We start from the raw sequence: 13,287 nt of genomic DNA, 5'->3' as shown, positions 1-13,287 counted from the left end.
GGGGCGGGAGGAGCGCGGGTCGGCGCAGCCCCGCCGCCGGCCGGGGCGGGCAGAGCCGGCGCGGCGCGGAGGGGAGCGACGGCCCGATGGGGCGGCCGGCCGGCAGCCTGGCCCCGCTCCGGCTGCTGCTGCTCCTGGCGCTGGGACACGCCTGGACCTACCGGGAGGAGCCGCAGGACGGCGACAGGTGGGTGTTGTGATAGCGAGGCTGATTCTGCGCGTGTCCTCCCCAACGACCACCTTCTCTTTCTTTTTCCTACCTTTTGGGTTTTTTAAAAAATACTCCGACTCCCCGCCTTGCAGGGAGGTTTGCTCCGAGAACAAAATCGCCACCACCCGGTACCCCTGCCTGAAATCCACGGGAGAGCTCACCACCTGCTTCAGGTGAGCGCCGCAGCCGCGGGGGACGGGGGGCGGGGGGCAGAGGGGGCGCGGAGTTCACGCGTGTCCATGGCTGGGGACTCGCTGTCTACGGGGAAGGCAGGGGGGGACACACGCGTGTAGGTGTCAGGCGCAGGCACGGCTGCTGTGCCAGCTGCTTTTCTCCCCCCTGCTCTGTACTAGCCCGCCCGGGTATTCCCACCACCACGTGGACCGCGGAGCAGGTAACTTGGTCACATCCCTCGCGCGTTCCGCATCTCCCCTGGCAAGTCCTGCAGTTGTCCCAAGAAAGGGTTTCGGTAGCTCGCTGCAAACGTCACCTCCAAGACATCGCTGGAGAGGGCGCGTGTGGTTCTCATTGCTGTACCGAAGCCACCGACAGTTTTTGATATGGTGAGAGAGGCTGCCTCTGACCTGGGTGTCCGGGACCACATTGGAGTAATAGCTGCATCAGTTACAGTTTAATCAGCAAGATCATCTGGATTTGTGCTGTGCAAAATATATCTCAAGTTAGGTAGAACTGGTAACTCTCAGAATTGGTAACATCTTCAGCAAACAGCTTGAGGGGAGAAATTTGGAAGAGGCCCCTCAAATTAAGCAAGATGAATCTAATAATGAATTTTAACTTTTCAGCTGTGTGTTTGAGAAACATCATCTGAAACATCATCAGCTGCCCAAAGCTGTCAGTGATGTGGATGTGCTTTTTTGAAGACCTGCACACAAAGTATGAGCACACACATATCATGCCCTCAGGTTAGACTCGTCTCCACAGACGAGATATTCCATATATGAAAGCTGCTTCTTATGAGAGGCTGCTTTGTGGAGGCAACTGTGCTCTGCCTGTGTGTGTATGCTTGCATGTGGCAAGGAGCCACTTCTGTATACCAAAAATACAGTAACACATGTAGAAAGTGTTAAGAGAGTGTCCACTCTTCAGAGAGTGTCCGTCTCTTCTGTTTAGTTCCAAAAAGCTGTAGACACACGTTGCAGCAGCGTTGTCCCTCTCCCATGCTCTCAGGCTTGTTCATGCCCTCTGGCAGCTACAGTCACTTGGGACAGTGTCCTGCCATTGCCCAGTTCTTAGGAGCATTAGCTTCCTCCCAGTCCCTGGGAAGGGCTCTGCAGAGAATGCAGACCACCCTGCCCTGCTTCCCATTTCTTCCCTCTCTCTCTCTCTGTGAAGATGAGGCAGAGCCCTCTTACAAGCAGCTCTTGAGGACTCAGTGGCAACACATTTTGGAGAGGTACAGTGTGAAGGTTTTGCAGGGAGAGTTTTGCAGGTTCTTGATTGAACCTGCAGCATTTCTCTGGTTTGGGGACAGAACACTGGTGTGGACAAGACTGTTCTGAGTGGGGAGCTACTGAATGAAGAAGCTAGAGTGGGAGCTGCATAAGGCAGCACACACATGATCATCCTGCTCCTTTGTGTGTGTCTCAAAATCCATCTGAGGAAAGTGATTCTGCTTTGTGTGTGACAGAGGAGGACTACACAATCTCCACTGGCTGCTATAGACCACTGTGCAAAGAAAGCAGAACTCTGTCCAGCTGCCAAGTTCCACTTGTGCCTTCTTTCATCCTCCCTGAGGTATTTCTGATCTTTGGGCTCTGGTTGTGACGAGCCTCCCTCCCCACCTCTCCCTCTTCACAATTCCAAGCGATACTCACTGTCCCAAATCAGCACAGTCTATGTGGGTGAAAATTTGAAAATTGCTACATTGACCTCTTGGTTGTTTTAGTTCAAACATTTTCTGTATCTATGACTTCCAAGACTCCCTTGCTTTAAAAAAGAAAAAAAAATCCATTTCCATGTAATCATGTATTTTTAAGGTTTAACCTTTAGGCTTGAGTGAGGGCTCCATTCCTCACCCTGCAAGGTCTCTTTCATGATGTCCATGCACAAAAGGAGGGCAGCAACTCTGCTCAGCAGAGCAGCTCTGCACTGAGCACTGACCTGAGCTGCAGTGTGCTGGCAGTCCTGCCCCTCAGAGCTGTGACACACTCTGGCAAGGACCTGCAGCATCATCCTGGTGAAACCCGGGGGCAGAACAGCACCCCCGTTGCTCCTGGTAGTGAGGTGTGCTCTGAGCAGGCATGTGGGATTACTCTTGGCAGAACACATTTTAATGTAAGATTCATTAACATTTTGAAGTTGAGGCTGTTAACAAGATGACAGGAAACTTGTGAGTGTTGACTAATCCTGTGCCTCAAGGTGGATTTTGTTTCATAGGACATTCAGGAGCTTAAGGATTCAGTTTTCATCTCTGGAATGACAACCAACTCTTAAAGAACTTCAGCTTGGAGAAACTCAGCTGTGGCTTTTAGGAGCTTTTGCTCCATGTTTCAGATAAATTTGGTTTTGCTGTTCTATAGTTTATTCTTACAACACTTCATTTTTTATCTTCCTACACATCTTTATCACAGTATTTCATAGTGACAATAGTTATGTAATTTATATACATTATTAGAGCTAGATAAAGGGATAGTTAATGTCAGTTTCTATTTACTATTAGCAGACACCTAACTTCTTTTCTAGGTCAAAGTACCATTTCTGTAGAAATTATACAAACTGACACAAAATTTATCATAACACATCAGGCATAAGGCAATATGCAGCACTACTGATGGTCTGTTGTGCAATTAATTAAATAAAATAAGAAATGCATATGAAGTTATATGTCAAAATTCCTCACCAAAATGCTTGATAGAAAGTAATATCATCCTTTTATTCCTCCTGCTGAAATTTGTCATAAAAATCAGCATGTTTTTAGAGAACTTCCATAAAAATAGCATCTTTTCATCACAAAAAGTATTTCTTGATTTTTTTTTTTTTTAACCAGATTTACTCATAATTAAAGATGATCCAAGTGGAGGACCAAGCCAGAAGTGAGGCCAAGCAGTGAGAATATACTGGCATTTTTCCCTGTGGTCATAGCAACCATGTACACAATCAGACATATTTTTTCTTTTGAATGTGTGCAGTCTGGCCCTTGGTTTAGTTTGATTTGTATTTTTTTATATGTCCTCTCTATTTGTTTTCATAAGAGTACAGAGAAACAGATGCAAAAACCAGAGGGAGCTTATACAAAATTTTTTCTGTGGAAATCTCATTTAAACTTTTGTATGTTGCTGTACAAAGTACCCAGAACTAATGCCCCCATCAGGTAGGTATGGAGAAGAATTTCTGCAGATTTGTTGATAGTGGCATGGTCCAGTAAGACTTTGAATTCTTGCTGTATGCCAAAATTCATCAAATTTTAGGAAATTTGGGGAGCATGAGAATATGAAGACCCAGTCTCTTGTTACTGTCTTCTCCAGTCACTTGGATGTGTTGTTAACCTGTTTCACTCTCATACAGTTTTCCAAACACTTTGTTGGCATGAAAAATTACACAAATGTTGCATTTTTCTCCAGTGCCTGTGCCAATTCAGTTTGTGCATCCTTGCAGCAGTCTTTTTCATTACAGTCCTTTCTTCCTTTCCATTTTAAACAGTGCTCCTGTATGTTGTTGCTCTGGTCCAGAAAGAAAACAGCATCTGGGACAGGTATCCCCTTGCTTCATCTTGATTCTGGAGCTGCATTCCCATAAGGGAGTGGTAGTGGTTATGTCACTTCTGAGTTCAGGAGGATCAATGTCACATCTGGTACAGTTTATTAATTGGAGTTTCTCCCTTTTTAAAAACCAACAAGCTTGATTGCCACAGAAACTGTTGTATATTAGGAGTGCTAAATATTTTACTCAGTTAGACTTCAGAGGTGTAGTGAATTTTTCAGAATTATTCAATATGCATACTTATGCATATTTACTAGTGGGAAGCTGTTAGAAGTTATAGGAAGATTCAAACATGAAATATGGGAAAACAATATTTTTATTGCCTGACTGTGCCCATCTCTTTGCCTACTAGACACTTAAATATTGTTGTAAATTGACATGAAAGAAATAGTCTTTCATGTCAATGAAATGTTTAATTAAGGAAACCAGCAAGCATAGATCAGGCAGATGAAAATTTAAACCTGGATCTGCACAGCCAGGAAGAACATTTAGCCATTACCTTCATAGGTGCAGGAAAGATTTGGTTTTTTTTTCTTTTATTCAGGTGAAACTTATTCTAAATTAGTTGACAAAACTGATTATTTTTAAAACAAATAGACTATTGACATGGTAAGAGAAATTATCCATCTTTCTCTGGCATCACCATAAGTAGTCTTCCACATTTTTTGCTGAAAATGAAGCGCGCAAGGACATGTTATACCCTAACTTTGTGTGTATAGTGATGGAGACTTCTCCTGGTCCTTCCTTCTTCAGGACCATCAAGGAGTAAACAGTTTATAGTGCTGGGCACAAAAATTCTAGCTAATGATGGCAAAATCTTTGTAAAGATGAGCCAAGTCTTTACATATATCTCCAGACAAGCTCCATGTTGTGGAACAAGAACTTAATCTGTAACTTTTTTTTTCTTTAGTATTTAGCAAGCAAGATCTTTTAAATAGGACAGACACATTTCAGTGTAGGTTGTCACCTTCGTCATCTGATAGTTAGCAGCTTTTTTGTGTAAGTCCTCCCAGCACTTCAGGTTTCAAATTATGCTTTAAAAAATTGTTCTACACTTCATAACAAAAAGACAACTCAAATGTATTGTGAAAGAGAATGCATATATATTTATGCCCCACTTTGTTCTGATGCTAAACAGAGATCACAAGCATTTCTTTTTATCCTCTTCAATGCTGATACTGCTGGTGAGGCCTACTATTTTTTATAGACTGTATAATTTTTTCACATTCTTAAAAGATAAAGGTAATTGCAAATAAGTTGGAGTGTAGCTGTTTCACAAAGAGCAGCACTTTCACTAATATGCCCTTGGGGACTGTATGCAATTCCTGGTTCCCAGATACTCAGCAAGCATGTAGCAGAGCTTTCCAACATGAGAAAAAATTGCTGTATATAGTTTTGGAGCTTTCAGCTGGAGTAAGCAGAGATAATCTTTGGTCATCTTATCTTCTGACTTTACTTTTCATAAATTTCTTTTTTATAGTTGCTGTTGCATTTTCTCTCTGAAGTTTTGCTGACTGTTCCATACCATTGAAAGAGCCCCAACTGATAGAACAGTTAAACAAGAAACTAACCTGATTACAGCAAACCACTCTCTAATCTCCAGTTATCTTGAAGGGAAATGCAATCCATAGTAGAATTTTAGAATTTTGCTGAAAATGTAGAGAGAATATGATTTCAAACTTTGTATTGGTTTCAGAAAACTAAACATACAGAATATATATATATATATATATATATATATATATGTATACATACACACTTAAAAAAAAATCTTCCAGGGAATTGCCATCACAGGGAGAACTATGTACATACCTATGAATAAAATTTTCTACAATACAGTACTTTTTTTACAAAACAGTGTATGCTACAATGGTGCCAAGAGATTTTTCCTAGCTTTCCTAGATTTTTTTTCCTCACTATTGCTTTGGAAGTAGCACCTTCAAGTTCTATGATTCTGACTGCATTCAGTCCTGAGTTTCATTCATTCTTCTTTGCTGTGATTGCCGAAGGAATAGATTGCTCATAGCTACTGAGACACATTGTGAATATCTGCTGGTTAAGGTTATCACCAATGCCACACAGTTGTCTTTAGGCTTCCATACTACATTTGGGTGGCTGTGACTTTCTGTGTCACTTTTCTGTCTCAGGTGCTAAGAATAAGAAATCTAACTATTTCTGGTTTTTGGTGACATTAGGGACACCTGAGAACTCAGCAGATGTGGATGATACTGGCTGCAGCAGAGACTCCTGCAGCAAAACATGATGCTCCTGTAGGTTTCCTGTGCAGTGTTTCTTTTGTACAGCCAATTCACTACAAAAGGAAACAATTTATTTAATGGTCTTAAAGAACGTTATGTAATTACTGTGAGTGGTGCTCTCAGGTATAATGTGCTAATTAAAGGATGAGGTCAGGTAAGTGATCATTCACATAGTCCAGGAGTTTTTGATGTTCACATCAAAGCAGTTTGGAGAATTTTAGATCTGGCAAGCTGAGAGCTTTATGATAAGTGCCCTGCTTGGTGGTTTGATTGATAATGAAACCCAGGTGCTTTGCATTGTGGTTTTCATCTACAGAATATAGGGTTAAATATGAACTGACTTTCCTGGCCATGTCGTCTAGCTTAGAGACTCCAGACTAACAAAATAGTAACCCCAGGGTCTCCTATGGCTGATACAAAATAGGTAATAAAAATAGGCCGCCAAAGGGAGCATGACATTTGTAATTATCTTAAGTATTGTATATATCCCTAAGGTCAGGCTGTTTTGTCCTTAAAAAACTGATTGTAGTCTCTCCTGCTAACAGCAGGATGTTATTAATACTTGTATTACTGCTCCCATTGTGGTAGACACCCATTGAGCTGTGTTGTGCTGTACTGATTGCAGACAAAACAGGCAAGACAGAAAAGGCAGGAATGGAAGGATAAAGATATGGAGCAGCAGTGAAAAGAAAGGACAAAATGCCCAGGGCCGTGAAGCAAGGAGAAAAAAGAACTGATACAGCCATAAAAAGACAAAAATTCTGTCTTTGTGGTGGTTTGTGTGACAGAAGGGAGGAAATCACTCCACAAAGAAGTATAATTTAAATGCTTTCAGGCTTCTATTTAAGTTGGATCCATAAAAACAACACATCACCCAAAATCAGACAAAAACCCACATGCATGCACCCCTGGGAGGAATCCTGTTAGCCTGTAGCTAAGCTACAGGCCCTGATGCATCTTTCCTTGACAGCCTCTCCCCTTCCTTCCTTCCTCAGTCTGGAAAATCTCTCTCCCTCTCTGTCCCTCTCTGTAAAGTGTGTGTCTGTTTAGGGGCAGGAGGGACAACTTACAGGCATATATTTAAATTTCCTTTTCAGTCCTTGCTCTGTTCAGATTGCCTGTGTTCCTTGTCATAGCCAAGAGTTTTTGGGATGTTAAGCATGAAATATATAAATTATGTGTGGAAATGTAGATCAGGCTTGCTAAAGATCCCAGGTAAGACACGATTGCCCATATTCTGCTGTGAAAGCCATTGCCCAGCACAAAGAACATGTGAACAACAGACTTTTCGAGACCTCTGCTGTGCAGGCCTGTTTTTCTGTCATGTGTGGAAGGGAAATTTACTGTATGTGGAGAGCAAGGTCACACGAAGGAGGTATGAGGGAGATGCCTGAAGTTGATATACAGATAAAAAGTTGTCCTGTACCTGGGATAAATTTCATTTCAGATTGCACTCATTCTTGTGCAGTACTGGTCATTTGGAGCATGTATTATTTTGAATTTCATTGAGATTGTGGTGAATTCTCACAATCCTGAGTTTAGTATTTTGGTCTTGCCTCCACTTCAGTGCCTTGAGTGCTGAGATGGCTTTTGTCTCAAAATGTGAGTCACTGCTGAGTGCTCAGTACCCATGTCACTCCAGATGGAGCTGTTGGGGATGGCACAGGGCTTTTTCATAAGTCAGCAACAGTGAGATGGGTCTGTCTTCTCTGGAGACCTTGTGTTGCTTACCTCTCATACAGACCACATGGATCACTCCAACGTTCCTCTTTTTAATTGTGCCCACTGCCCCAGACAACCCGAGCCGACTTTGATTTGCAGTAAAATAAAGCTTTCCCCAAAGTCTACTCAGATTTTATTTTTCTCTGTGTTGTCCATTTTTTGTTTGCTCAGTTTCAGTTTTCAAACTAATAGGAGCTTCTTTTGTAAACTAACAGTAGCAAATGTCACTCTGCTGCTCAACTTTGCCAGTTCTTCTATGTGATTCCAATTGTAAGCAGAAACAATGGAAAGCAGAATCCATACTGTGCTGACTTGATTTCTTCTTGGGGTAGTAAAAGAAAGCAATTTGTTTGCATCTCTGTGAGAGTAGCTCTGTTTAACAGTTGAGGAGAAAAACAATTTCAATTTTAGACAGTAATCTCAGAGCTTAGTGTTTAGAAAATCATTCTCCCTTAAAGAGTGTTTTCCATTGTGATGTGTTGATTTTTGTTGCTGATCCTGATTCAAAAAATGAAGTACAAGACCATCAAGCATGTAGCATACATCCAGTTATTGTAAATAATTTCTTCTGGGTTTCTTTGTTAGTTTCAAGTTCTAACCACATTCATTTTAATTGATAATCTGTGCTGTAATTGAAATGAGGTGAAATACACAGTGTTTGTATTAACTGTACTAATTTTAGCAGCCACTCAGTAATAAACACACATTAAATAGAATTCTCCTCCTTCCTTTTCAAATGGACAGGGAGATAGATAAAGTGGTGCAGACACAGTGTTTTAAGTGGGAAAGAGAGACAAAAATCTAAACTATGATCCAAATTTTTAAGTGGATCATTTTTGGAAAAATGAATAAGAATATTATAGGTCAATGGCAAGTTGTTGTAGAGTGTGAGTTTGGAGAAATATAAAACAGTATTCATCTGGGCTAGAAAACATTTCTCTTTCTATGGAAAAATTATTGGTGCATCGCTTCCAGTGTAAAGTAGCAATGTTCATGTTGGCTTCATTATCTCATTATCACCCCTTAAGGAGGAAGGCTGACCACCTAATTCTCTGTAAAAAAGTGAGCATGTCCAGAAAGTTGTACTGGACAGTCTTCAAAATGGATGAAAAAATACATAAAGTATTATCATAATATCTCATGAGAAGTGGGTGAATGCTGAAAATATAGAAATTCATGAAAGTACACCCAGAAAAAAAGTGTGGTCAGAACTCTGTATAAGAGAGAGAAAAAAACTTTATTGGATGCATTTTTTCTTTGTAAATAACTTCCTGCTCAGAGCTCCAGTGTCTCTGTGGAATGTTAATATTTCTGTAATCTCATTCAATACATTTAATATATGTTGTAAACTGGACATCTTACCTACTCAGTAAGATGTTATGATCATACTCAATTTTCACTAAAGGGTTTATTATCATAGCTGCACCAAAATGGTGGTGTCATTTCCTAAACACTGCTCTCTGGAATTCTGACAAAACCCCTTTGTTTAGAGATTATTGCCTTGGATAGTTGAAACAAAATAGCCAAAGGGAAAATGATTTAATCTTTAAAACAGCATCTGTGGGAAGAGGAAAAAAAACCAGGTGAAAATAGGTGTTTTGGTAGTTTTTTGGTAGGTCTTAGTGGCTGAGAAGTGAAGAGTGTGAAAGAGACTTGAGGGACTAGGACTAGAGCTACTGTTTGGTAAATGCTTAATCCTACTGGGAATATATGCTTTTAACTGCTGCTTCCTGAGGCGGGAGTAAGGAGCAGTGGCAGACAGAGAATGTTGGCAGCCTGGGCTGATCTTTGTAATTCTGTAGCATGATGAACCCAGCTGTTGGTCTTCACAGTGGCCTGGACAGTCTAAGGGCAAGTGGTGCCTCAGACTATGACTCTTGTGGTGCCTCGGACATTGATTTCTTGATGCATTACTTAATGGACTGCTTGTATGCAAAATAGTATGTTTGCTTATGCAGATGTATGAAGGTTATTTTGATGTATGTTTGGATTTTAAAAGCTTATTAGGGTTTCTTTGTTTGTTTTGTTTTCCCTGAGGAAAATGTATGTCTACTCTACTGGACTTGCCTGGAGGCCTGGAGAGATAAGGAGCCTATTGCAAATAGGTCACTGGGGGGCTTCGTGGGTTTCTTGTTGTTCAGTTTGGGACTTTTTGGTTCTTTGTTTTATTTATTTCTTTGTTTTGTTTGTTAGTTTGTTCTTTAGTTCGTGGGGGTTTGTTTGTTTTTTATTTAATGGGGTTTGGGTTATTTTTCTTTTTTAGAGTTTTCATGCAAAAGTATTCATTTCAAGCTCTTCTCATTTTAAAATTAAGAAACATAAAATGGAACAGGGGATGTAATTAGAAATAGAAAATGTGGGATTCATTTTTATTCTATCTTATTCTGCTCGCCTTCTAGCTTGCATATTAGCAAACTACAGGATCCTGAACATGCTACTTCAAAGAGTGTTGCCCTGCTCAGTGTCACACTTCAGTTCCCTACATTTCTAACTTCCATCAATGCACAGTAAATTAGGAATTACAGAGGGAATTGGGACAATCTGACACTTTTCCAGTTTTCAGACATTTCTGTTCAGAGTTTGCTTGAGGAGTTCAGGCTCCAGTTCTTTTCACTGTATACAGTCAATGAGGAGAAAGGGAAAGCTTGCTGTGAAGCTTGCTGTGAACCTGATATTTCCTCTTAGTTTTAAAACTTAAGGAGAAATGGAAATTTTGCTGTCACATAATCTCAACAAAAAGCTTTATCCACAGGGTTTTACAGAGACAGACCTGCATTCCAGAATGTCCACTGGGTTTGAAGTAAATTCAAAGTGCAATCAAACCTTCTCCTTGTGTTTGATCTTAAATCAGGCCCTTTTCCTTCAGAAATTTTTCTGTGTGGCACAGGAGCTTAAGAATATTTTATGATTCTGTCTGCAGGTCTGGCCACTTTGATTTTTCTTAGAAGCTCACCTCTGTTAAAAGATGTCTCTCTTGGTCCCTGCATTGGTACTATAAAGGTCATATGAATAGATTTGCAGATGTTTGCATTTCCATAGCTCTACTGACTTCCCTGGACCTACACCAAAGTGCGTCAGTTGGGGAATTCTTCATAATTATTCTTAGCATTCCATGAAAAAAAAAAAAAAAGAATGCAGAAAGATGTTAAAGCAGATTGAACGCATCTTACCAACAAAGCAAATTCTCTGCCTGGTTTTCCAAGCTGAGATTCTTGGCCAGAGTCTTGTTTTTGCTGTTTGTTGTCCTTGCACTGACCCATACTTGAATTTGTGGTTTTATTGACTGTGCCTGGAAGGGTCCTGGACGGTGCCATTCCAGATTTACATCAGTGAGAGCACTGTGATCCAGGGAGGCCGTGGGGTTTAACCTTAGGAGGGGCTTGCCAGGCATCCAGTTTTGGGTCCTGGGCTTCGTTTCTCTGCTCCTCAAGGAGCTGTATCATGCCAAATTCTGCTTTCAGTTACCCACTGAAGTTTTCCATAGGATGTCAGTGCTACCTAATTCTCCAGCTATGAAATGGAGCGGAAAGCCTTATTTCTGCCTCACAGGAAGAAAGAGAACCTGAAAGCTTATGCTGAAGATGTATCACTCCTGTTACAGCAAAGAAGATTGCCGTAAATCAGATGTTCAAAGAACTTTCTAGGTTTTGTTTACTTTGGTGATTTGCTGTCATTCCAGTTCAACAAAATACTACCGTTTGAGATGAGAAGAAAAAATGCACATTTTTAAAAGTATATTTTTTCATATCCACCAACAGACAAATTAGATTTTTGAGATCTTTTCTTGTGTTTCAAAAGTATCCAGAGTATTTCCACAGTGGGAGTAAGCTAATGGTACATCACTGGAACATCTCCAGTGAAAATAACTGGAATGGCAGAGTGAAAAGAGCAGTAGAAAACAAGTAGTCAGGAACAACAATGGCAAAAATACACATATATTTATTTATACATCCTTGTTTGCAGTATAGACCTCTGGATATTTTTAAATACCAGTAAAAGTAGACTTCAAACATTTTCATTGACCTTACAGTCATTACAGTTATAAGTAGTTCCAATGAAAAGAAACCTCTTCCAAGAAATTTTCCTCAAGGACTTGACAAAGATTTAATACAGGACAAATACATATTCAGGATGGAATTAGAGGGGAAACTTTTCTGTTCACATCCTCTTAATTGTGTATTAGGTCTGAAGTCCCTGGCTGTATTCCATATTATTCCATTTGTTGCTTGCCTCTGTAAGGCTTCTCTTTTGGAAGAAAGAACCAAGCAAATCTAGCAACCCTTTTATTAAATGCCATCTTGACCTTGCTTCCTGAAAATATAATTGGCCCAAAGGATGAAAAATTACAACAAGTGTTTATTACTGAAACCCAGTCTCAGTTGTGAGAAGATTAAGTGTTTCAAAAGATTTAATACCCTGCCTGCTTCAGTGGGATGCCTGTGGAAAAGAGCTGCAAAGCAACAGAGAACTGGAAATGGCTGTGTGATGTCTTGCTCTGTAGGCATGTGGTTGATATGTGTGGGAAATGCTTAAGAACATGAGTTTTAGAACTGATCCTAACCACATCCTGATTTCTCTATCAGGCTGCTGTGGGGAAGACTTGGACCATGTATCCTTACATCATCCCAAACTACCCGATGACAATGCAGAGATAAGAATTAACTCCCAAAATATGGGTTTGGAAGTCGAGTGTCAAATTGGTGTTCTGTCAATTGATGTTCTGCAAGTCAAACTGGTTTTCTGCAGCTGGATATCAATATATGAATGAAAAGCTACCCTAATCCTGACTTTTTTTAAGGAAAACTGTAGTTCCTAAGCCTATCTGTATGCATGAAAAAGTCTGTTGATGAGGAAGCTTTATTTGGGGAAGCAGCACCTTAATAAATAGAGAAGCAGATGCTAGCTTCTATTAGAAATAAGTTTTATTTTTAAACAGACTAAACCGCAGATTTTAAATAATTCCAAGTTTTTCCTTTTTCCCAGAGACAAAATGAAGTTGTTTGGGGAAAACATTTCCCATTTGAAAGACTCCCTGAGAAAGTTTGTGATACCCTTTATGAAATGTAGCTTAGTTTATTGGGCAAAACATTTCTTTTGCAGCCCTTCCTACTGAAATACAAGTTTTACAAGTAGATCCAAGATGTTTTTCATTATTTGGTAGCAGGCACATAGAGCACAGAAGATTATCTGCCTGCTTTACACAGACTAAATTCACATCTTTGAAAGAGTTTAAGAGGCACAGACACTTGCTGCCTTTGGTTTGCATTTTTTCATACTGATTTTCATACAACTTTTTTCATACATACAAATGTATTTTATACATTTTGTTCTTAAAGAGTATTTTTTCCACAATGTATTTTAAGTTAACTGCTCTGA

At 40.2% G+C, this 13,287-nt stretch overlaps 1 protein-coding gene across 2 annotated transcripts in view; it reads left to right on the top strand.

Moving 5' to 3' along the window:
* Nucleotides 1-29: 29 nt before the first annotated feature.
* The window catches only part of CCBE1 (collagen and calcium binding EGF domains 1), a 92,174-nt gene continuing 78,916 nt past the window's right edge, over nucleotides 30-13,287 (top strand). For both annotated transcript variants that reach the window (XM_085566359.1, XM_021554631.3), the window contains exons 1-2: nucleotides 30-187; nucleotides 304-384. In XM_085566359.1, the coding sequence (XP_085422485.1) occupies nucleotides 87-187; nucleotides 304-384 (182 nt within the window). In that variant the 5' untranslated portion in view covers nucleotides 30-86. The remainder of the gene's footprint in view (nucleotides 188-303; nucleotides 385-13,287) is intronic.

This window comes from Lonchura striata, chromosome Z (assembly GCF_050655825.1).
Source record: "Lonchura striata isolate lonStrDom1 chromosome Z, ASM5065582v1, whole genome shotgun sequence".
NCBI classification, from domain to species: domain Eukaryota; kingdom Metazoa; phylum Chordata; class Aves; order Passeriformes; family Estrildidae; genus Lonchura; species Lonchura striata.
Note: the sequence above shows the minus strand (reverse complement) of the source record. Positions and strands in the feature narration are given on the sequence as shown.